The 25,234-nt window shown below is 39.8% G+C and overlaps 1 protein-coding gene across 2 annotated transcripts; it reads right to left on the bottom strand.

Moving 5' to 3' along the window:
* Positions 1 to 24,982, bottom strand: USP5 (ubiquitin specific peptidase 5). Of its 2 annotated transcripts, none has more exons than XM_070938428.1 (20): positions 24,862 to 24,982; positions 21,684 to 21,809; positions 21,452 to 21,515; positions 20,653 to 20,786; positions 20,297 to 20,442; positions 19,870 to 20,054; positions 17,532 to 17,626; positions 17,014 to 17,207; positions 16,375 to 16,446; positions 15,145 to 15,226; positions 14,633 to 14,758; positions 13,111 to 13,264; positions 10,911 to 11,085; positions 4,643 to 4,731; positions 4,123 to 4,245; positions 3,078 to 3,221; positions 1,846 to 1,991; positions 1,608 to 1,761; positions 1,140 to 1,224; positions 1 to 605 (listed from the first exon to the last, which is right to left on the bottom strand). In XM_070938428.1, the coding sequence occupies exons 1-20, from the start codon at positions 24,967 to 24,969 to the stop codon at positions 512 to 514; spliced, it is 2,496 nt and encodes an 831-aa protein (XP_070794529.1). In that variant the 5' UTR covers positions 24,970 to 24,982; the 3' UTR covers positions 1 to 511. The 2 variants fall into 2 exon arrangements, with proteins under 2 accessions (XP_070794529.1, XP_070794528.1); XM_070938427.1 differs by having other exon boundaries at positions 4,054 to 4,245.
* Between the last annotated feature and the right edge of the window lie 252 nt (positions 24,983 to 25,234).

A 25,234-nucleotide genomic window follows, 5' to 3' on the forward strand; every position in this document is an offset into this window, starting at 1 on the left:
TTTTGAAGGAGGGTAAAAGGTTTTTATTTGATCCTGTGTGTTTTTGGCATTTCAGAGGCACATGAGTAACAGGAACTACTTTATGTCCAGATTATTCCTGAATGGTTTTCAGGCAGGTGAGGAAACCCATCCCATCTAGTATGTAAAGCCACATGTAAACTGCTTCCTCTCATGCCCACCATTCTCTAAACTGCCCTAGAGTATTATAGCTATACCAAGAAGAAACCATGTGCATGGATGAGCCTTGGATGACTGGTTCAGTTAGATGATATTTTTCTTCTTGCTTTTACACAGAGGTTCAAATCCACCCAAGCCCCCCAACCCTCCATCAGTGTCCACAGGGGCAGCAGACTCCAGCTTTCATGTGAAGGAATCCCATCTCTGGGGCTGCAGCAGTGGTATACGAACACCTAAGGATGGAGAGTTGTCCCTCTTCTTCATACTCATCTCTAGAATTTCCCATCCTCCTATCATCAGTCGATTCTTGCTGCAAACCCTGAAGTAGAATATCCTAGCTGGGAATCCTCTGGTAAAAGTAGATGTACCCAAGATCTTTGGGGGGCTTCTCTGAGGCACAAACTTTCTGGTCATTATAGATCACCCACCTGGGAGAGAGGGGAGAGTAAGAGAAAACAAGGCAAGAATCCTATATTGTAATTCTGTTAGAGGGTGAGAATAGTGTATATAGAATTCTTCAATCTCAATTGTAATTAATTGTTTTTAATCACTTAAGGTTGCAAAATTATCCTTTTTCATAGGTAAAATTTGCTAAAATCCTAAAGAGTTGAACTAAAAACGTGCTTTGTATCCAGTCTCTTTCAAACAAATGTGGAAAAAATTATATCAAATATATATATTAAAATTTTTTAACCTATTTGAAACAAAGAAACAAAAAATACTAAAATAAAGTTGTATCCTGCCTTTCACACAATTTATGTTCTCTTGTTGTGAAATTCTGTTTTAAAAGCAAGCCACAGAAATAGCCCTTATTGGAAATCTCAGAAGCCCATTTGTTTCTCTTAGTGACAGATGGAGGTACTTCTCTGTCTTCAATCATCTATTCTACTGCAAAAGATGGAATGATAACACTGCTAAATAACACATCTTCCTGGATCCCCTCATCCTCATTCTTTTCTTACCTATTATCCTTCTTGATATGACAGACATAATGACCACACATAGTGGATGTGCCCATGTGACTGATGAAAGCAAAAAGCTGGTACTCTGAAGGAATAAAAGGCAGAGTTATGAATACATTGATAATGTAAAAAATATACATGAGAATTACGGAAAAAAAATATTTGCTCCCCGAGAAATGGTTGCATAAATATACATGCCCAACCAACATAAGGATATCAGACAAAGATATGATTAATGCCTTCTTTCCAAGAATGGGTAGCAAGAAGGCAATAATTGTCTTTTTAGCTTATCCTACAATGTATCATGGAACCCAAACACTGAAGGTGTTATCTTAGATTGTGAGCTGAGAAAAACATTAAATGGAACACTTAGACAACTGAAATATTGGACAAGAGTTCTTAAAAAGAGCTAGAAAATTAAATTTAATCTATTCAACTACCAAGCTCCCCCACCCATTCCGAGCTTACTTCCATGTCCATCCCGAACTTTCGGTCCCACAGGGATGGATTCAGATATAGACTCTGCAGCTGAACGCCCCTCTGAGATGTCCATGGCAGCTTCTGCATCTAGATCATCAATATGGCTGAAGATCCAGTCCACAGCTCGCTCAAGGCTATTATTCTAAAGATGAGATGGTAGGAAAAAAATCAAGCCAGGAGCCCCATTGCCATTTTTCTAAAGCCTAATCATTCTCTCTTGACGCACCGTAGCTTTTAGTGCTTTCATAGCTTGATCCCGGGAAAAGCCCATAGAGACAATGGTTGCCACACTATCTTCAGATGGGGGATCTGGGCAGGTGATGGTGGAACCAGGCCCACTGGATCCCGGAAGAACTAGAGGGTTTGCAAAATCTAAAGGAGAGAAAAAAAATGCATACTGTCTCGTCTCCATTTTTTTCTTTCTCAAGATATTGCCATCCTTTTTCTTCTTTTCTTAGTGATTTATTTCTATTCTATTACAATTTCAAAGAAGGAAAAGAAATTATACTGATACAAATAAAGATTATATATAGAAAATATAGTAAAAAAGGAAGAGAAAAATATAATCAATAAAATGCAGATAGGTAACAAATACACCTTGAATAATCATCAAATGTAAAATATCTAGCTGATATATTCTAATACATAATTAACCATTTAAGAGTGTTATAGACATTTTATATACAGTTTCTAGTCAATTCATATTAAGTTCTAAAAGTATTTGATTAGCACAATTAAATCAAGAGAAAAAAACCTACAAATAATAAATATATTGAAAAATATTATAAATAATATACAAACTATTGATATGTCAAACTGAAATATGGACTTTACATGGCACAATTCCAAATAAAATTGTACATTAAATTTACTTTTTTTTAGATATTGAAGAATATTCCCAGTTTAATTAATCATTTTGACACATAGAGGGGGATCAGACCTTCTGCATTAAAGATTCTTGCAGTTTTTATCATATCTAATACCATTCCAGTGTATTTTGAGCAATATATAATTTAGTGAAATTTAATACAGAAATGGGATTACAATTTTCAAAATATGACCCATTCTGTAATGAATTAATTATCAGTACTGCTGTGCTCCCCAACATCACAACTACTTGTGAAAGAAAGATGCAATCTGTTCATTGTAAGTCAAGCATTTCAGGGAAAAGGAATTACTCATTTTAGCAATCATGACTGGACTATTGTACCAACAATAAAATACATCAGTTCTACCTATTCTTCAAGGTAAACTTAACTTTTTTTTCCCATTTAAACTCCTACTGTTCCATCTCTTAACTGTATTCAAATCCTGTGTCCATTTAATAATAATCTTTGATTTGTCTGAGTTCTGATTTGTACTTCTCTCATAGATTATAAATTGTGTCCTAAGATATTATCACTTTGATAGGAATTAGATCATGGGGTTTGAACATGGGCTTCCATTTTGTTAACATACCTGGATCATCCATGTGGGACATGACCCAGTTCATTGCTGCCTCAGCCCCACTGTTTCCTGTATAATATACAGCCTTGCGGCAGGCGTCCATTGGAAAACCCATCTCCACTAATTGAGTAATCACAGACTCATCCAACATGGGAGCTGCAATAGGGAAAAAAACATTCAAAATATCCTCAAACAACACCACTTTTGATTAATCCCTTATGTGATCCTTGTTCTGCATGTTCTTATTACACATTTTCCAAATTTAATATCAATGCTGTATCCTTGGTTTTCTAATCATGGATTTGGTCACATCTCTGGATGAAACAAATCAGTTACAAAAAGTGCAGCCATGCCCTCAATTCTAGATGAATTTACCGTACAAATCAATCTTGCTTCTTATTTATAATGTAGTACTATGATAACAGATGTCAATATGACTTGAATTGAGTAGACAAATGGAAACAAATATATAAATAAATAAATAACACACTAGTAGGGTTCATTTGTGTCCCCTCAGATCACAAGGTTTCAGCTTGATCAGATGTTCTGGAACCTTCTGAATTCTATTAGCCTCATATAATAGCACCAATCAGAGAAAATGAAACAGAAATATGGCTCATGGTATTAACATTTCACTGACAGGATTTGGGAGCCTCTGTCTTAATTAAATTTTAAATGATATAAATAGAGAGGCATCAGCAGCAGATACTCAAGGGATACAAGTGATGAGTTTTCATTTTTATCCTCTCATCACTAAAATCTTGATTCAACAGCTGTTGTGGTGAAAATATTCACAGGCACAGAACATAAAGATTATTCTGTAGTAAGATGAGAGAATAACAGGCTAAGCCAGGAGGAGGAAAGGCACCAAGGCAGATAACAGAACACAGAAGGGAAAGAGGGCGGGAGGGGGGGAGAAAAGGAGAAGATGGGTGAGTGAGTGATGCTCAAGGGAGAGAAGAGAGGAGAACAGAGAAGAGTCACTAACATGTTGGAGAGGAGAAGTGAGGGGAGCAGAAGGAGTCGTCGTCCTCGTTGCCATAGAAACCCAGGCTACCTTTGGGCTCATCTGGTGTCACCAGTGGGGGTGCTATATCAGGCATCTCCTCCTCCTCAGGCTGCAGTCCTGTCCCATGAAGTGCAGAGATGTCCAGTTCTTCAGGCATTTCAATGGAAACATCTGATAATACAAGCAATACAAAAAGAAATACTGGAAGCATATCTGGAACTGCATCCAATCCAAGAGGAACTGGTAAAAAGAACTGTGTTTATTAAAGATCACTATCTATGGACATGACAGAATGAAGTCAGGACATATTCTAACAAATGCTGTAAACAATCAACCTTCCAGCTACCTTAGGCAAGTGTCTTATATTTATCTCATAGCCTCAACAGTCCCTATTTGCTTCTGCAGATAATATTTCCAGTCAGACAATGTAATTTTGAAGATAACTGACTAGCACTTAAAACCCTCACAAGCATTTTATATCCAGTATAGCGCTGGATGCCAAAAGCTTGAATTAGCAGCAATTACACCAGAATCTAAAACATAAATGATTTATCAATAATATTCTTACCAAGTTTTTTGGGTACCCAATCTAGGCCAAAAGTGAATTTCTTGATCTGGATCACTAAATAATCTGGAAAGGAGGCAAACCTGGTTGTTCTGAAAAGAGAAAACAATATAGTATTGATGCAGTTTTTTTCAACAGTTCAGGAAAAAGCCCAATAGAAAATGAATCTTCCTCAAGAAATGTTCCAAGATATAGCTAGTAACTGCTTGTAAACATTCCACTCTTTGTTTGCTATAATTCATGGAATAATGTATATGCATCTCTGTACCAGATAAGAACAGCTACACGTGTAGCAAAGTGCAAGAGCAATGTAAATGAACATGGATGACTGAGATATCCCCAAAAAATGAAAGCTGCACTGATGAAACTAGAGATGAGAGTTTCTCATCTTTGTGACTAAAGATATAAATGATCACATTCTATTGACCAAGTTCTTGAATGAGAACTAGGGTACTGTTGAGTGTTTCATTTTTACTGAACTATAGATCAATACCACAGTTCCAGCTTTATCTAATTTATATAGCTATCCATCTCACCAAAAATGGCTCTGATGGCATACAACAAAGCTAAAAGCAATATACAATGACAGGAGTTTGGCCAAGTAGGATCCAAGGTGTAAAGTTACATTAATTGCTCCAAATCTTAAAACATTAAGTAAGCTTGCAATAATACTAAGCTTGCAATCATATACTGGTGAAAGAGGTTATAAAACACTTGTAATGTATAAGGGTAGATCCAGTGGTGAAATGTAAAATTTGTTACTACCAGTTCTGTGGGTGTGGCTTGGTGGGGTAATGTGACTGGGTGGGTGTGGCCAACTTTTTTTTTTCTTTTAAAAGCATTTTTTTTCTACAGCAAGAGATTGTAGATAAAATGCTTTTAAAAGCCTCTGACAATCCCAGCTGAGCCGCGCAATCATCTGAGGCTTTTTTTTTTTTTTACTTTTAAAATCATTTTTTTGGGTGGCTCAGTTAAACCACCGTGAGAGGGTGGCTCTGATGTCGGGGCCCCTGGGGGCTGAACTGGGATGATACTGAATTTCTTGCATCTGCCAGCAGAGGGGACCTGACCATTGGACCAACTGCCTTGAGAGGGCGGTTTTTGGACCTGAGCCCCGGATGCTGTGCTGTCTGCATTGGCTCACCACTGCCATCTCACCACAAGAGGGGGTCGACTGGTTGATCGGACCACCGTGAGAGGGTGGTTGGGTCTATCCCCGCCCCCCTTGGACTATGGTCGACCTGGAACCTGACTTCGTCCTCTGTTGTGAGGGGACAGTGGACCTGGTCTTGTTGAAAATGCTCTTGAGACTCCCATTCCATGTCTCTCCCCTGGACCTTCTATATGGACCCCTAGGATATGGTTGCTCCCATCCTCTGTGGTCAAGATGTATTCCGCAACGGAGCTTCTTGGTCTGCGAGACTCCCCCCTCTCGCAGGCTTGGCCCTCCACTCTATCGAGGGCCTACCTCGATGACGGGCTTTGGAACCCCGAGAGATGGCATGCCGCAAAGAGGGGGTTGTGGGGTTTTTTAAAATTGTCTTTTTGTAATCTTTTAAGGGGCTTAGGGCGGGGGGTGGGGAGGGAGGGGCATAGGTCAGGCTCGTTACAGGGGCATGGAACGGAAGGTGGGGAGTGGGGTGTGGAGGAGTTCAGTGTGGATAGGGTGGAGGGAAATTCTATCAGGACCGTGGTTGGGAGGGGCAGATATGGCGGGAGTAGGGGGCCACATCAGGTGGTGGGGGCACGCACCTGCTATCTCCAAGCGGTGGCATGCCTCGGCCCCCGTGACTCTTCTCGTCTCCCCGGCTGTCCAGAGTCTCAGAGCCCAGGCCTTAGACTGATGCTGTGCAACGCCAGGTCCGTGGTTAATAAGGCCCCCCTCATTTGTGAGCTAATACAGGAGGGGGGTGCGGACCTGGCAGGTATTACAGAGACCTGGCTGGGCCAAGGGGGGGGGTCCACCAGGTTTCCGCACATTCCATCAGCCAAGGGCCCAGGGCAGGGGTGGGGGGGGTGGCGGTCGTTATAAAGGAAGGTCTTGATCCGAGGGAGGCCACTGTACCTCAGATAGCCGGATGTGAGTCTCTCCTGGTGAAATGGGGCCATGGGATGCAGGTGGGCCTGCTGATCGCGTACCTGGCTCCCTGCCACGTGACAGTGGCCCTGCCCGAGCTTCTCAACGTTATTGCCGGGGTGGTGGTTGATACCCCCAGACTTTTGGTCATGGAGGATTTCAACCTGCCGTCTACCGGTGAAGCGTCTGGGATGGCTCGGGAGTTTATGGCTTCCATGACAGCCATGGACCTGACACAATTAATTCATGGCCCCACTCACGTGGGAGGACACACTCTGGACTTGGTTTTTATCTCTGGTCAGTGGCTGAGTGGTCTGGATATAGGGGATATAGTTATTGAACCCCTGTCATGGTCGGACCATTCTCTCCTGAGACTGGACCTTTTGACCGCTGCACCCCACTGCAGGGAGGCGGAACCGACCAGGTGGTTCTGCCCCAGGCGCCTGATGGATCCTGATAGGTTCCAGAGGGAGCTTGGGCCAGTTCCTGAAACTCTGGCTCACGACTCGGCTGAAGATCTGGTGGCTGCCTGGGATAGGACGGCCGCCGGTGCTCTGGACCGAGTCGTGCCTTTGCGGACTCTGACCCGACGCCGAACCTGCCTGGCCCCTTGGTTTTCCGAGGAGCTGAGGGAGATGAAGCGCCGGAAAAGATGCCTAGAGAGTAGTTGGAGGGCTAGTCGCTCCAAATCCGACCGAACACTAGTTAGGTCTCATATTAAGACCTACCTAGTGGCGATAAAAGCGGCAAAGCGTAACCACTTTTCCGCTCTTATTGCATCGGCAGATAACCGCCCAGCCGCCTTGTTTAGGGTGACTCGCTCCCTCCTACATCAGGGAGCGCGGGAAGACCCCTTGCAAGGGCAGGCTGAGGATTTTGCACAGTATCTGCATGATAAAATCGCTCAGATTCAGGAAGGCTTGGACTCTGACTGGGTAGATCCTGGCGGGGTGACTGAGGCTGGTCTTGAGAATGTTACCTGGGATAAGTTCGACCCTGTGACTCCTGAGGACGTGGACAGGATCCTGGGGAGGTTAAACGCAACCACATGTTTATTGGACCCGTGCCCCTCCTGGCTGGTACTGGCCACCCGGGAGGTAACACGAGGCTGGCTCCAGAGGATTATAAATGCTTCTCTGAAAGAGGGCTTCTTGCCTCCTGCCTTGAAAGAGGCGGTGGTGAGGCCCCTCCTCAAGAAGCCTTCTCTGGACCCGGCCGTTTTGGCAAACTACCGTCCGGTCTCCAACCTTTGCTTTGTTACGAAGGTTGTGGAGAGTGTGGTTGCGCGACAGCTCCCACAATTTCTGGATGAAACCGTCTATCTAGATCCGTGCCAGTCCGGCTTCAGGCCTGGGTACAGCACGGAGACTGCATTGGTCGCATTGGTGGATGATCTCTGGAGGGCTCGGGACAGGGGTTGTTCCTCTGTTCTGGTCCTGTTAGACCTCTCAGCGGCTTTTGATACCATTGACCATGGTATCATGCTGCGCCGGCTGGAGGGATTGGGTGTGGGAGGCACTGTGCTGCGGTGGTTCTCCTCCTATCTCTCTGACCGGTCGCAGTCTGTGTTGGCAGGGGGGCAGAGGTCGACCTCGAGGCGCCTTGCTTGCGGGGTGCCGCAAGGGTCGGTCCTCTCACCGCTCCTGTTCAACATTTATGTGAAGCCGCTGGGTGAGATCATCCGTGGTTTTGGGGTGCGATGCCATCTGTACGCTGATGACAATCAGCTGTACATTTCCACCCCAGACCACCCCAATGATGCCCTCGAAGTGATGTCCCAGTGTCTGGAGGCCGTGCGGGTCTGGATGGGGAGTTACAGGCTTCGGCTCAACCCTTCCAAGACCGAGTGGCTGTGGATGCTGGCGTCCCGGTATAGCCAGCTGGCGCCATCGCTGGCTATTGGGGGCAAGTCACTGACCCCCACAGAGGGGGCTCGCAACTTGGGCGTCCTCCTGGACACATGGCTGTCTTTAGAAGAGCATATGACGGCCGTGGCCAGGGGTTTTTTTATCAGGTTCGCCTGATACGCCAGTTGCGCCCCTTTCTGGATCGGGACTCCTTGTGCACAGTCACTCATGCCTTGGTTACGTCACGCCTGGACTACTGCAACGCTCTCTACATGGGGCTCCCCCTGAGGAGCACCCGGAGGCTCCAGCTGGTGCAGAATGCGGCCGCGCGGGTGATTATGGGAGCGAAGTGGCGCTCCCACATAACACCTCTCCTGCGCGAGCTGCATTGGCTCCCGGTGGTCTTCCGGGTGCGCTTTAAGGTGTTGGTTCTCATCTTTAAAGCGCTCCATGGCTTAGGGCCAGAGTATTTGCGAGACCGCCTGCTGCTACTGATAACCTCCCACCGGCCAATACGCTCTCACAGAGAGGGCCTCCTCGGGGTGCCGTTGGTCAGGCAATATCGGCTAGCGACCCCCAGGGGGCGAGCCTTCTCTGTGGGGGCACCCGCCCTGTGGAATGAGCTGCCTTCTGGAATACGATTGATCCCGGACCTTCGGACCTTCCGTAAAGCCCTGAAGACATTTTTATTTCATCAAGCCGGCCTAGCCTAAATGGTTTTTAATTGGGATTTTAAATTTTATGGATTTGGGGTTTTAAATTGGGTAGCCAGTGATTTAATTCTTTTTAATTATCTTAACTTTTGCATTTGTATGTTTTTTAATTTTGGCTGTTCACCACCCTGAGTCCCTTCTGGGAGAAGGGCGGTATACAAATTAAATAAATAAATAAATAAATAAATAAATAATTTTTTTTTGGCAGAAGGTTGTAGAAAAAATGTTTTTAAAAGTAAAAAAAATGATTTCGCGGCTCAGTTGGGCATGGGGGTGGGGGGTGTCATCGTAGGGATTTTTGCTATCTGTTCTCCGAACCACCCGCAGCCATTGCTACCGGATCAGGTGATCTGGTCCGAACCAGGAACATTTCACCTCTGGGTAGATCTTGACTTATGATCACAACTGAGCCCAAAATTTTTGTTGCTAAATAAGACAGTTAAGTCAGTTGTGTCCCATTTATGACCTTTCTTGCCACAGTTGTTAAGTGAATCACAACAATTAATAACACAATTCTTAAGTGAATCTGGCATCCCCATTTACTTTGTTCGTCAGAAGGTTGTAAAAGTTAAATTATATAACCCTGGGACACTGCAACCATCATAAATACATGCCAGTTGCAAAGTGTCCAAAACATTTTTTTAATATTATTTTGGGTTCACTCATTCAGATTTTAAAATATTCTCTTATTCAAGAAGTCCTGAAAAGTGCATTGGGCAATAAAAAGTAGACATGGGTTTCATCCTTGATGCCACCAGATAGAGCTTGGTGAAAGAAACAGTAGAAATGGAATATAAACTTATATTCAGATTAAGTAGAACCATTTTGAGCATAACTGATGCCTCTCTGGTAACCAAACTTCGTTACCATTTTAAATAGATTTGCAAACATTTTGTCCATTTTTTTCAGGCAGCCTTGCAGATATAAAATTAGAGTTTAAAAGGTGCCAATTACATAAACATTACTATGCTTCTTGTTGAGCTGTGTAACTAGCTTGCCAAGTGTAAATTTCTGGAGTGTGAATGCTTCAAACCAGGAGTCAAGAACTTAAGCTGTTTCTAAAGCTATGCTGAACTGATTTTGTTAAAATTTTGTGAAGTTCAATATTCTGTGGCTATTTAAGCACAATATGCAAAAAGTATGCTGCCTCTTGCTTCCACTGTTTGCTATAATTTTATATTCCTTTGACCAACTTTTTTTATAGATTGTGTGACTGCATATTCAGCATGGACTACCACCCTTATTATTTTTGTGGCGTTACAGTGAAAATTAAAGGGATGGAGTAAGTGAAACATTCTGTGCTTGTCATGTTCCAATTGGGAGTATCAGAATGACATAGGAGTCCAATATTAAGTGGCAGCCCATGAGGTAGTTTTAGTTTACTGCATGGGTTTTTACCTCAGTGGTTGCTATATGCTTTATAAATTAGCTTTTATTTTGTATGGCATGTTTATCAGTTGTTATCCACATAGCAAGGAGGGTAGCCATGTAAATTGAATAAAACAAATAATCAAACCAATAAATTAAAAGTGACTGGATCAATTCTACCCAATCAGATTTTAAAACGGACTTTATTTTCTTGTACACCCAATTGTGCCTCCTAGTGAACCCATCTCCTGCCTCTTTCCACTCACTTGAGTGCCACAGACTTGGCCTGCAAGGCTGTGCTCCAGAAGTCATCCACTTGTTCTGGGGCTCCATAGGCCTCAAGACAGGAAGTGAAAGGTACCTTGGCACGAACCAATTCAGGCAGTGGCTGCTTTTCTTCTTCTGCCTGTCGCTTCTTTTCTTCATATTCTAGCAATTCATCTGCAAAGGAAAGCAAGGGGGAAAATGGTTTACTCCTTCAGAAGTCGCTTGCAGAAAGAATGTTGATATACAATATCAAGTAGCTGTGTGCTGGGTTGTACATCATGAAAAGGAGCATGGCAAGCCATTCTCTCCAAAAGTCCATTGCTGACAAAATGCTACTTATTTGTTAGCTACCCTTCCTGTGGAATTGATGAGGCCTGCATGTGCAAGGACATATTAACAATGCTGCAGGAAGCTATAGTTCAAATATATTCTTGAAATGAGCTACATGATGGGGAGTCTTTGAGGGAAAGACTGGTGAACTGTCTCCACATGAGCAGAGATGATGAGCATGGCAAAGATTGAAAAACTGAGAATACCAGTTCTACGGAGCCTCTCTGGATAAGGAGAGGATGGGGGATTATCTGTAGGTGTTCTGGATGGCTGTTCTTTGTGAACAGTCTCCTGTGGATTTGAGCACCAGGAGGTGAAGGGAATGTCCATCATGCTCACAGCTGCAATAGAGCCTTTGAAAGGACACTGGATTACCTGATCTAATTTTCTAATCACTTTTGGAAATTGTCTATTTATTACCTTAAGGCTTTTGGAGACAAGCCTGAAAAAGACACCTGATGAATTTACTTTCATATTTGAATGAAAGAAAAATTAAATACAAGCTTAAGAATGTAAAGAACTGAAAATAAATGGAAAAAGATTTTGACCAAGAAAGTTATAAACAAATTAAGGGTTCAGATGAATTTGGAGTATTAAGACTTTTATTACAAGTTTTGGAATAATTATATAAATAAACAATGACATCTGTTGTCATGGAGAGACTATGCCCAAAAGATGTTAACAAACATAACAGATGACAAATAAATTTTGCCTGATGTGGAAATATCAGGACTAAAAATCCTGGATAATAAAAAACAGAGTGGATTATAAAACAGAGAAGGTAACTAAAGTGTAAACATAAATGACAAACCTAAAGAATGACTTGGAATAGGTTGAAACTTTGAAAATTAAAGTGGAAAAGTAAACCAAGAAAATGACCTGGATAAAATCTTTCAAATGTGTTTATTATTATTATTTTGTATTAAATTTATACACTGCCTATCTTTCTGATAAAGTGACTCTTTATAATCTTATAGACCATAAAAAGATACATATAAAAGTAGTTAAAATTTAAAACTATGCAAATTAAAAATTTTAAAACTATGCAAAAAACAAGGAACCAAGAGATGGATGATTCAGGGATGAAGTGTAGAAGCAAAAGGAAGGAATATAAAGTTAGTTTGTTTGATCAGGGTTAAAATGCGACACATATTGATAAAGCTTTAGCAACCCTTTAGACTTTTTGCTGACAATATGATTGAAAAGCCAATGATTTATGGATTTGCATATAGATAAGGGATCTGTTATGGGGAAGAAGAGATACAGTATTTGTAAATTTATGCAGGTGAAGAGATATTAAGTGTGTTTAAGCCTGTGATGAAGATAAGAAATCATTTATTTAAATATTTCTTTGCTTTTTCTTTATCTTTTTTCTTCTTTTTCATTTCTTGCACTTTTTATTTGTTCTTTCCATTTCTCTCTTGGAATTTAGTTTTATTTGCTTTTACTCTTGTAATTAAAGTTTTCAATTAAAACATTATAAAGTATGTGCTACCCAATCAGAAGATGTAATCATGGGACAACTGTCTAGTTCAAATATTGCACCAAAACGTGACTAATTAATTATCATTTATTGATTAAATCACAATGGTTGGGTTTCGTAACAAGTTAAGTCATAAAGAAATAGACCATATTATAAATTAATCTAATAATTTAACCTACTAATAAAAGCAATTCCAGCTTTAATATAGAGCAAGAGAAAAGGAATGGCTGCTATGGTTGTCAACTATGTTTTGTAGTGCATGGAAAAGAGGATCAATACATTTAGGCCTTCATTTCTACAAGGTCTCAACACTTCACTAAACAAAAGAATTTTAAGAAATAGTTTATAAAGGATGGTTTATCAGTGGTTTATAAAGGTTCTCCCACCTTTGTTCAGGGCTGCTTCCATAGGTACTGGCAGCTGCATAATGTAATCCACACGTTGGGTGTATTTCACTTTCTCTGTGGCCAAGCACTTGAGTTTCTCTTCCACTAAGAAGCGAAAGACCTCATTTGGGTTTTCAGAACTACGGCAGTTCCTCTGGGGAAGAAAAATATTTAACAAGGAGTGAAAAACAGGAGGAGAAGCAAAAATATAACAACCCACACATGTATGATGCAGGAGGTTAAAATATACTGTATAAACGAGGCTATTTCAAAATTAGAAAAAATATACCTTCTATCTTTCATTTATTTTGGTTATATTCCATCTTCTCCAGGAGTTCAAGTTATATACAATGTACTTCCTTCTCTAATTTCATACTAAATCCTATTACTATTTATCACTAACCTACATAAAAAAATGGCTAAATCATTTAAAAAAAATAGAAATAAAATTAAGAGTGATTTCTATAGGCTATTGGCACAAACAACAACAAAATGTATCTCAACAAAGAAAAAAATGACAAAAGACAAACTTCAACTTTGTCCATGAACACAACAAAAATAGATAATAGTTTTGGGCTACTGGTTTAAGACTTAATTCAGGTTAACAAGCCACATTTGGGGGCACTTGATGTAGCTAAAAAAAAAATCAAAATAAACGGTTTTAAGTAGGAGTGTATGTTGGCAACTTCCAAGTCTAACAGGATTATGTAGAATACACTGTACTGTTTGTATGATTACACATTTTGAGCATTTACCTGGTGATTTTCCTGAACAAAATACAATGCACAGGAAACATACATGGATAGCAACATGCTGATGAATTCTAATTTTTTGCAGCATTTTCTCTTAATCTACTCTCAACTAGCTTCAATCAACAGTAGGAAGCAACTCTTGTATTGGCTAAAGTCCTTTTCAACTTGCCATACTTGGGTGAGTTTTAAAAAAAATAATTACAAACATTTGAATACTGGAAAACTCATGAACAAAGTAGAACATCTGATACAGACATTCTAACCTTGGAAAATATCCAAGCTTGGTATGGAGCCAACATTTCTCCACTGCTGCATATCTCAAGGGAAAAGAAGCAGTAAAATGCAAACTGCTTTCCAAGGTAACTTGTCTGTGAACGTCAAGCTTTTCACTAAGGAACCCTATTGATTTACACACTACCTTGTCCTAAGACCCCTTCATTCTACTCACAACACACAATTTAGAGATGCATTCCAGAATAAAATACACTGTGGAATGGCTGTGCTTTTTTGGCATATTTCACCATTCAAAATTATCTTTCCTGAACTTCAGAGGGGATGCTAAAGCAGGCTTGCTAAAGCAGGCTTGTAGATAAACAAGCCACATTTGATTTAATTAGCAACATTGGTAACAGCTTTCATGTCGATTATGTGCTAGAGTATTAGTCTTGTGTACATTTCCTCATGCTTTCAGGTCATCAGCACAAATACTGTCCTATTCTCATTCTGAAGACAATACCCATAATGAAACCCTTGACTCTTAAAATTGCTACCTCCACCATGTTAATGAAGTGCAGGAAGAATTCTTGAGCATCTTGCTGCCGATTAGTAGAAAATTCTGGATGACCTTTGCCAACAAGAGATTTGAACATACGCGGGGCAATGCCATCTTGAATACCCTGCAAAGATAGAAGAGTTCAAATGAGTCTGTAAAAGGAGCCCTGGTGGCACAGCAGATTAAAGCACTGTTATTAATATCAGCTGCCTGCAATTACTGCAAGTTCAAATCTTACCAGGCTCAAGGTTGACTCAGCCTTCCATCCTTTCTAAGGTAGGTAAAATGAGGACCCAGATTGTGGGGGCAATAAGCTGACTTTGTATAAAATATACAAAATATGAAGGCTATTGCTTAACGCATTGTAAGCCGCCCAGAGTCTCCGGAGAAGGGCAGCATATAAATCAAATCAAATAAATAAATAAATGAAATTTCCCCTTCCCTAGGTAAGTGTTAGCCACAGTTAACATCACTTTCCATCCTCAAGGACAATTAACTTCTCAGCCCTACCTTCTGGTCCAACTGTTGTTCTCCACATGAAAGAGCAGGTTTGGAATATTCCCCAGAGAGAAGCCCATGGCCAAGCTTAGCTCTGGAAAAGCAGGTAAATGTAAATTAATCCTAAGAAGAACAAGATGGGACTAAGAACACTGCAGTCCACTAAAGTTGCAGAGAGCTCCCCAGTTTACCCAAACAACTATTTTCCATGCCTCAAACAATTTCCAAAGAATCTTAAGCAATATGGTAATCAGTACAATTTGAAAACAAGCCTCACTCAGTTCGTTTTATTTTAAAGAAACACAGATTATCAACAAAATTCAGGTTTCATTTTGGCAGCCAAAGTTCTAAAATTTCATGATTCTATGGAACATGTGGAACATCTAACGAGCATGTTATTGTTAAGTAATGTTTTCCATTTTGCTTACAGAGAAGTCAAAACATAGATTAAGAGTTTTATATAATCAGTCCTACTGGAGTGAATTTTGTATAGTTATATCCACGCAGAAAAATATGCTTAAGATAAATAAGCAAAAGCATGTTAATTGTTTTTTAAAAAATGCATAACAATATTTCATTTTGAGTTATAATTTACAGAATATTTTTATTTTCAGCATAATCAACTTTCCTCTACACACATTTCTGGATTCAGATTATTGTACAATTTGAATAGTTTAACATTAAATAATGGCACTATGCTAAATCATGCCAGCTTTTCCTTGAGGTTTGCTGAATAAACTCCAATGGCTAGTGCATAAGGAAGAGTATCATTTACAAATCCTAATGACTTTCTTTATACAACATATTAATGCAAAACCAAAAAACATAATTGTTTAGGTTCAGGATTGGTTCCCCTATGAGTTGGGATGGTAAGAAACTGTTTTGGTTCTGGTTTCTCAAACCCATTTTGAACTAGAAATATACCATAATCCTCTTTTCTAAATCTTACACTACAGGTCACAAAAAGAACTTTCAAGGGAACATGTGCCCACCAAAATTATATTGAGGAAATATTATTTGCAAAAATGGATATATTACATAAAAACCTGTAATAGATAAGAAAATAGGTCTTTCTGTGCGCTTTTTTTAAAAAAATTCAAATTGACAGAGAAACAACATGGACTGGAAAAAATGAGAACTGAGCAAAATCCAATTGACAGATGTGTCTCTCTACAGTCCCATCTGTTAGAGAACATCATTAATATAGAAATGGAAGCTCAACCCTTTTAGTACATTACTTACACCTGGGTGCTGAAGTCTTGTGTAGGATCTGTAGGAGCACTTTGGAATATTTTCTCTAGTTTGTCTACATACCTATGAAGAAATTAAAAAAAAACAATTTGGCAACAAAATTGTTGGAAAGGTCAATTCAGAGTCTGGGATCCAAATAACATCAGTTGCGGTTTACAGAAACATATACTGAGGACCCAGAAAAGTATAACAAAATCACTCTCTTGGCTTGTCTTTCACGTTGATGAAGGATTTCTTATGTTTGCTGTATTTATGCACCAAATCAAGGAATCACTTCATCAATATCATTTTTCTTTGGTTTTGGCATATCTGTCTTAAAGTAATGTGGGACACAATAAAAGCACTATCAGTTTTAAGCTGCATGGAGATACTATTTTAAAAACCAAGGAAGCGAAACAGGCCTCAAATTGGCTACAAAAAATACCTTCAAATTTGTACTTAATTACTATTATACAATTCTACTTCAATTGGGAATATCTGATCTTGGCAAACAAATGGTTTATCTTGACATTCTGAGGCACGGAAGACACTCCTTGTTATCAATTGCTATGCACAAGTGGCTTCTATTTAGACTACTAGAAAGAAACTGAGTATTTCTTCTGCAGATAGGAACAATAGAGACCTACTTACTTTCGTTGGAAGTCTGGTATGCTGAACAACACCTGCACTACCGAGTTGAGATAGCAACTGTTTCCAAGGTTACGGATACCCGTAAAGCCAGGGCCATACAGTGGTTTCAGCTGCACCCCAGACTCCTGAATCAACTCCCACTCTCCAATCCGCTGGTTCATATCAATCTCTAGCTCTGTCATTGTCTTGTCTGTCTGCATAGAGAAGAGATATAGAAAATAATCTGAAACTGTGCCAGAACTTTGAAATAATTTCTTAGTAGAAAGATTCAAAAAGGACAATAAACAATGATTACGAATCTAAATGCTTTCTACATTACGTCCTACTTGGAAATTCACATTGCTTAATAAAGAATCTAGAATTTATGATACAGAAGGAAATAGTTAATAGAAGCTGATGAAATCACCTCCATCGATAATATTGCTTGGAGATAACAGAACCATTCCAGTTCCATAAATTACCATGAGGTTCTTTCAGCATTTACCACAGCTAGCATTCATTCTATCATCTCTTCTCACCTTTTGCATTTTAAGCATATCAATCCCAAAATGTGCCAGGTGCTCAGCCAGATTGGGGTCTAGAACCATGTCATCCTCATCGTAAGAGTAGACATCTACAGATGAAGGGAACAATGGCAGAAATCAATCAACATCTTGCAACCAGTGTTTCAGACTCTTTACATCACTAGCAATTTCACTTTTGCTAAATCCCATAACATTTACCCTAGAACCAAAATGGCATTTTGCCGGAAAAAGACAGAAGTGCCAAGACTCTAGACCTGCAGCCTTCCCACATTTAACCTTAGGGATTACTTTTTGTTGTTTGAAAAACTATAGTATTAAATGTTAATTGATAAAAGTAGAAATGAAGTATCTTCAGTTTAAACAACTTTTGATGTTTACATACATGCTGACAGATTTAACTACCTCATCCTGCCTATCATTATAAGCTTTAACATATAGTTTACAAAAAATAAGTTGACAAATGTTGTTTATAAATAGTTGTCAGATAATATAAAATTAGATGTTCCAAAATATAGGGAGGTATGGTATAAAAAATTGGATAGTCTGGTACACAAATAACAAACAGAGTATTATTTGGGTACCTAGATTTCCAATAGCAATAGATTTAAAATTACAAATAATGCAAAAATATTATTTTAATTCTGGATACTTTTTTAAGGAAGATGCTGGTGGGTTTAGCTAATTGCTGGCATTGACCCCACTCAAAATATACTGTTTGTATAGTAAGATAAAAAAAATTATACAATTTTTTTTCTTGAATATATTTGGAGTAAATATAAAGTTCTTCCACTGAAATTAATTCAATTATTGCATTCAAATTTTATGTTCCTTTAATCATAAAATGTTTGACTTGTCAGCTTCAGAATCATACTTCACATCAACAATCTATAACTAAGACGCAGTTCATAGTTATATGTTGTAAGTTTTTCAAGTTCAGTCAAGTCTCTCAGTGTTCTTCCTGATTTTTGCAATTATTTTAATACTACGCTTCACATTTCAAGATACTGAAACCAAACGGGTAAACTTGACTATTATAAAGAAAGAGCTTAAAATGTCCTTGACATTTAAACTCCTGATGTTTTCTTCTCGACGTATTTTTATTGCTGATGGTTCTAGTACCAATAAAAATAGAGACGGGGAAAGAAGGCACTCTTTTCTTGACCCCTTCAGTATAGAAATTGTTGTAATAGAAATCCATTTACTATTATGCTGGGCTTAGATATTTATCAATATGCTGTATTGAAATAAATACTTATTGGTAACATTCAGAAGGTGTTTGATATTATCTCTCATGTATCTCTGCTCATTCTCTTTCAATTATACAAATGTCTGAAAATCTCACCACTCTTTCTACTGTTGAAAATCTTGATCTGAAGATATTTAAAAAACAGCCACATATATCAGATTACATGCTTAATTTTTTATTTTATTTTTAAATGAACTGACTTAACCGTTAGTAATAGCATTCATACTGAAAGTTAGGTTTTGTATTTTTATTTACACGCGCACACACGCACACAAACACATATATATATACACATATAATATACATGTTTTCGTAGATTTTCACGGGTAGAGGTATGCAAGTTTTGGTGTATTCGGGTCTTTTCCCGTGTAGGATTGAGCATCTTCAGATGTGGATCAGCTAACTTGCAAAATTCATTTATTGCTTTCCGGTTCCCAAGAACCTGGGTTTGTCACATTTAGCAAAGCAGCTATCCTAACAAGCCTACTGCTCCCAAGAAAATACAACTATGTAAGCTTACTGTTCCTTCCTGAGAAGCAAACAGGAGATCGAAATTAGAGTGAGAGATGAGTAATATATATTTATTTATTTATTTATTTATTTATTTATTTATTTATTTATTTATTTATTTATTTATTATTCATATTTCTATGCCGTCCACTCTCCGAGGACTGTGGGCGGCTTACACCAAAGACAGTATACTAAATAGCATAATGCCCCCAACAATCTGGGTCCTCATTTTACCCACCTCGGAAGGATGGAAGGCTGAGTCAACCTTGAGCCGGTGAGATTTGATCCGCTGATCTGCTGAACTAGCAGTCAGCTGAAATAGCTGCAGTACTGCACCCTAACCACTGCACCACCTCGGCTCAATATGAATTGGATAAGACTGAACTTGAGCCTAGGTGGCCAGGTTGTATTATTCTCCCTCCTCCTTCCAGACTCTATGACCACAGTGCTAGCTGAATAGAAAGGAATGAATCCCTCAGTGCCCACAGTGTAAGATGAGAACAGAAATTCAGCAATTCTTTGATTGGGAATCTTAAACTATTCAAAAGCTGCATCTGCAAGTAGATTCTGTCTTACCAGCTCCATCAGGAGTGATGGTTCCCAACTTTACAGCCAAGGGGTAACCAGTTTCTCTATAATGTTCTACAGCATGGTTGTTGCCTCCACTGCCATCAAAGTAACGCCGTCCACACAAGATGGAGCCATCTGTCATGTTGAGCCACAGGTTCTCCCGCATGTCACACTTGCTGCATTTCCAGCCACTGTCAATACAAGCAATTAGGCAGTATAATTGCCTCAATCAGTACAATTCTCTCAATCCTGCACTGAACAATTCTCAAGCCTGACTCCATTTTGTTAAACTTCCCAGATTTCATTCTACATCTTCTGTTAAGTGAACATAAGATTTTAGTTTACATGCTTCTATTAAAATCTGGAAGGAAAGTGTAGTAAGTTATGAAGGAGCTCCATGTTTGGAAAAGAAAAAGGAACACCATCAACTCACCAAGGAGGGATACGGATACCATTCTGGAGCTGCTGAAGAGAAAAGGCATGCCTGGACACACGCCGAACCTCCCCATCCCAAGCTTGTACCTCCTGTTTACGGGAAGCAGAATCTGCTGTCAGAATAGCTTCAATTGCACTAGAAATCTGGAATGCCAAAAGAGAAAAGGAGAGTCAGACTTCCAAATCCCTCCTAAAATATCTACTAACAACAGAGATCTGAAGTCTTACATACTATTTTAACTAAAAAAAATTCCCCATACATCCAAGGCTGATGCATCATGTCAACTCTACCTCTAGTGCAAAGCCAATCAGACCATGTGATTTTTCCCCTCCTGGATGAATCACAGTGCTTACCCTGTCCTTCACCATATCTGGCAGACCCTCTAGTCCATCCTGAGGGATATCCAAATGCTCTGGTAAAATAACTATTTTGACATGTTCATCATATTCATATTTCTCTTCTGGGAGGTCAAATCCCCCTTCTACACCTATCAAAACAGATATGCAACAGTAGCAGTTGAGAAGTGTAAGAAGCAACATCATAAACTCTGGGTGCTGTGAAATCTTATGTCAACTCTCAAAACAACTCTAGCCGAAGCCATATTTTTTCTTTGCTTAGTTTCTAAGTTGCCGTGCATATGAGGGGGAGGGGGCTTTGAAGAATGTAGAATGTTTTCCTTTACAGTGCCAGACATAACAGTGATAAGGCTCATGAGAACCAAGGTCAGCTCAACGTGCCCTAACAATGGCAGGAGGGAGTGATGAGAAGTTCATCACCTGCTTAGTTGGCTAACATGATCTGTAACACAAGGGTGGGTGGACAATATCTATTCTTTATTTGTACCAAAGCACGGGAAATATTCAGAGTTGGTTTCACATTTGAATCTGTCAATATGATGTACCCAATAAAATGGATCTTTGGGAAGAACCACAGGCTCAGAGTCTTGAATTGATTGGGCCATTACTCGGAACCATGACATTTTAATTAAACAAGATGCCAAATGATGCAAGCTTTGAGTAAGCTTACAGAAAAAACATAAGAGGGAACATGAACTCAAATCTTCTGACAGTCTTAAAACTAAAGTCTATCCATGTTCTCTCCCATCAAGGTTTTCTCACATAGTATAATAGAAGAGTAAGTTTAGATTTTTACCAATAGCTAGACGGGTTGGTTTCTTCCGGGGAGGATCACCAGCACTGGAATTATTTTCTTCTTTCTACAGAAGAACCAGAAGAGAGTTAATTAGCAAGCCAGCCATTCCAAATGTCCAGACTCTTGGGCAGCAAGAAATCACACAGCAGCATCAATTGTAACCATCTTTCTTCCTCTGCTCTGAAATTTAAATAAGCAAGTTCTGCACAAGGCAAAAAGTTGCCCTTCTTACCAATCTGCGTATTTTCTTAAGATGTAAATAGACTCGCTGGCCTGTTTTTTCATAATGTTTTGTCACATACTGCTTTCCAAAGCCCAGGAATGTGTTCATACAGATATATATTCCTCCATCTGACTCCTACAGAATAAAGAAAGACATGACTTCAACAGGAAGGGAGCTCAGCCAATCCCAGAATACCAAATTTTTAAGGCTGTGTATAAAATGTTGTAGCCCAAGTAAATTACTCAAATACATAATTTCATGAATACAATTTACAAAAATCCCTCCTTATAAATATTTTTCCAAATTCTATCAGGCACTGAAATTTCCCTCAGAGAATCTTGTATTAGTGAGATCTCTTCCTTCCAAAAGCTTAGTAGTTTAAGATAAAAAATACACAAATATACATTTGCAGTCATGAAGTCTAGAAACTTGCATTTAATTTTTTTCTAGTTGTTTTGGCTGTGGTCACATATGGATTTATTTGGATGTTCAGAATAGCAGGAAGAATTCCTTGGTGCTGTCACCCACAAATGACCAAACCTATTCTCAGCAATGGGGATGAAGCAGTTTGTTGCAATGATCTTTAGTGGTCCCTTATCAATAGGACATTATAAAATTATTTCATATGAAGATAGATTCACTGAAAATTATCATCCATTTATTAACCTCTTTATGTGGCTCCCAGATTATAATTGTGCATCAATGTTATTGCAGTCACACCAGATAAACTGCTCTTAAAGTTCTATGCTCCAGAAACTAAATGACTACAATAATTCAGTTCACAGATCTTGTTTGGCTACTCTAGATTCCCATGATATTCATACAACAGTAGTGCCTATTTTAGGAGAAGAAAGCCTCAAGCATTTATATTCACATTTCTGCATCATTTTGCCATCTACAGAAAATATGGGGAAACTATGGTCCTTCAAACATTGCTGAACTGAAACTCCCAGAATATATTCTTACTGACTATGATGTTAGTGTGGTTGTTTTAGTGTAGTACTAGTGTCTGAAGGGCACAAGTCCCCTATTGCAATGTAGAGAAAACACCTGAACCTGAATGCAAAACTTCTGACATTTCAATTTGGTTTGTGTAAAATATGTCCAGAATACAGAATATGTGGATTTCTTCCACCTCAACTGAATAAACATTTTTATATGGCTATTGGCTTTTACTGGATGTTCGTGCAGTCTATAGAGCAACAATATGACTGTTCAAGAGTTAACAGCAGGGGAAAGGAATACAATTCTGAACAAAATAGTTCAGAAAATTCGGAACATTTTCTGTTTTTTTCTCAGCAATTGGACACCCTTACAAATTAGACATTGATCTTCAATCATTCCTCTTATGAAATCCATGTGGAATCCACAAGCATTTTTAAAAAATAAACAGCATGAGGCACTGCCATAGATTTTTATTAAAACACATATGGGAGGATGGGAATGACAAGACAATAAGTGAGCCTGATAGACAGCAAGGAAAATGTCCACAAGCATCACACTACTATGAGAGTGCTAAACAGAGCTACAGTACACAATAATGTCAGTTAAAAATATTCTTTAAGAGTATTCTATAAGAATACTCTTATCTTACTCGTTTCTATAAGAGCACAGACCTAGTCCCTCAAAAGAGGTGATTAACTGTTTAATATGATAGTTATACAAGAAGCACTCCAAATGATAAGCAGCATCCTATCATTTGTAAGAAATTACATGAAATAATTCTCTTTCTTACACAATTATCCCAGATAATTATTAATTGTTAACAAATATTGTTCATTGCCATTTTGAAGGTTGCAGATATGACTAATAAAAGGAGCACTGCTATTGCAGGGATGTCAAAACATGCTCTTGCAGAACAATATTCTTCTATTCCTAACTAGCAACTCATTAGCCTTGTTGCATATACTGTATATTAGGAGAAATTTGTAAGTGTCCCATATAAATTGTGAATGTTCACAAAATGCAGCCTTTCTCTCTGATAGGATAAGCCCACAAGAGAAAAATGATCACCCTGTTTCAAAAGAAAAAAAAAAGGAAATAAATAATGATACTCTTTAAAATTATTATTTGGAAAGGAAATTCAACAGATCCTGATAGCAGGGGTCTAATTTATACTGAACTCTGAGAAGGGCAACCCCCCCCCCCCCGCCCCGCCCAACAAAATAAGATGCTTTTGCATTCTTCATATCCAGAAGAAAAAGGCAACTGTCTTCAGAAATGGCAGAGGATTTAGGGGAACAGCAAAGCAGGATAAATGAATCAGTAAATCAAGCAAACATTTATGAATCTTTCTGTGAACCTCCCTTAAAACTCGCTTGTAGCCTAACCAGGCTTGCTTGATTCACTCTGAGAGAAAGGCGTGGCTGCCCAGAAGGTTTCTCTCCCAGTCAAGGGGACCCCAGCTACAGACATTAGCATCTCCCATAACAATGGGAGCGATTCCCACATACGCCTTAGAAGAAACTGGATGAGGAACTCATCCCACAGTGCGAAATGGGAAAGAGACAAGAGCAACCGGGTGATGGAGAGCTACCTAGATGGTACAGAGCCCATGTGTCTGATTCAAAAACCAAAAGGGCTGACACGTCCCTTCCACCAAAGGTCTCTGGGATTAGCAGTTCCTGAGCGGAAGGTCTGGCACTAAAACTAACGGGAGAGGGACTTCGTTTCCCATCATGCCCCGCGAGGCATGCCTAGATAGTTCCAGAGACTTCAGTAGTGCGGCGGGGCTCAATCACTCTTTCACTCTTAGTGGCAGCCAGGCAACTAAGACTACAGTGCCCGGCATGCCACACGAGGCTCTCGTCTTGTTCTACTTAAGCTGCTCTATCGTGGGGGTAGTAAAGCAGCTCAGTATCCAGCAGACCCCACGGCTGGCCATACGGTCCGGTGAATAAGATGACCATGACAGCAACGCCCCACCTCAGAGATGAGATCTCGAGGAACTACAATCCCCAGAAAGCCAAGTAGTTTCCGAAAGAACGATTTGGCCGCTGAAACTCTTGGGATTTGTAGTATTCGCTTTGTTCCTTATGGGGGATTTGAAGTGGATGCCGTTCCCTGGTAAAATACAAGTCCCGTGAGGCCTTGCGCGGGTCATATTACCTTCCCCGCCCGGTATGTCGGAGACTGTGAAGACAACAGAATCCCCACCAGATCCCGTCTTTTTCACATGAGAGCTTACCGGAGTGTCGAAAGAGAAGGCGCACTCATCCTTATGGACGCGGTCCCCGGCCTTGGGCACCCGGATAGACGGTAGCACAGAAAGTAGTGCCTCACTCAGCTCCGCCATGACAGCTGCTTTCTCCAACACCGCCCACAGCGAACACCTACCAATCAGAAGACAACATACGCTAAGCTTCTCCAGCCAATGAATGGCGGCACAAAGGGAAGTGGGCGTGTACTCCGTAAACCCTCAGGGACGCAATATATTTTTGTTTGATTTGTCCTTCAAATGCCTATTTTTCAAACGGACATCCATTGTAGCCAATCAGGATTGCAGATAAACGTTCTACAAATGGAAACGTTGGTTATGTTCTTAGCTCCGCCCCGATGTT

Source organism: Pituophis catenifer, unplaced genomic scaffold (genome assembly GCF_029215685.1).
Source record: "Pituophis catenifer annectens isolate HBS135680 unplaced genomic scaffold, rPitCat1.0.hap2 SCAF_2, whole genome shotgun sequence".
NCBI classification, from domain to species: domain Eukaryota; kingdom Metazoa; phylum Chordata; class Lepidosauria; order Squamata; family Colubridae; genus Pituophis; species Pituophis catenifer.

What these genes read in the sequence shown, in the direction of transcription:
- USP5 (XM_070938427.1), bottom strand. Translation starts at nt 24,969, where the DNA reads ATGGCGGAGCTGAGTGAGGCACTACTTTCTGTGCTACCGTCTATCCGG. An exon ending in CCTTCTCTTTCGACACTCCG is followed by an intron (nt 21,810 to 24,861) that starts GTAAGCTCTCAT and finishes TTTATTCTGTAG; the next exon opens with GAGTCAGATGGAGGAATATA. An exon ending in TCACTTCTCCTCTCCAACAT is followed by an intron (nt 3,222 to 4,053) that starts GTTAGTGACTCT and finishes TCCCTATTGCAG; the next exon opens with CTCCCATGTTGGATGAGTCT.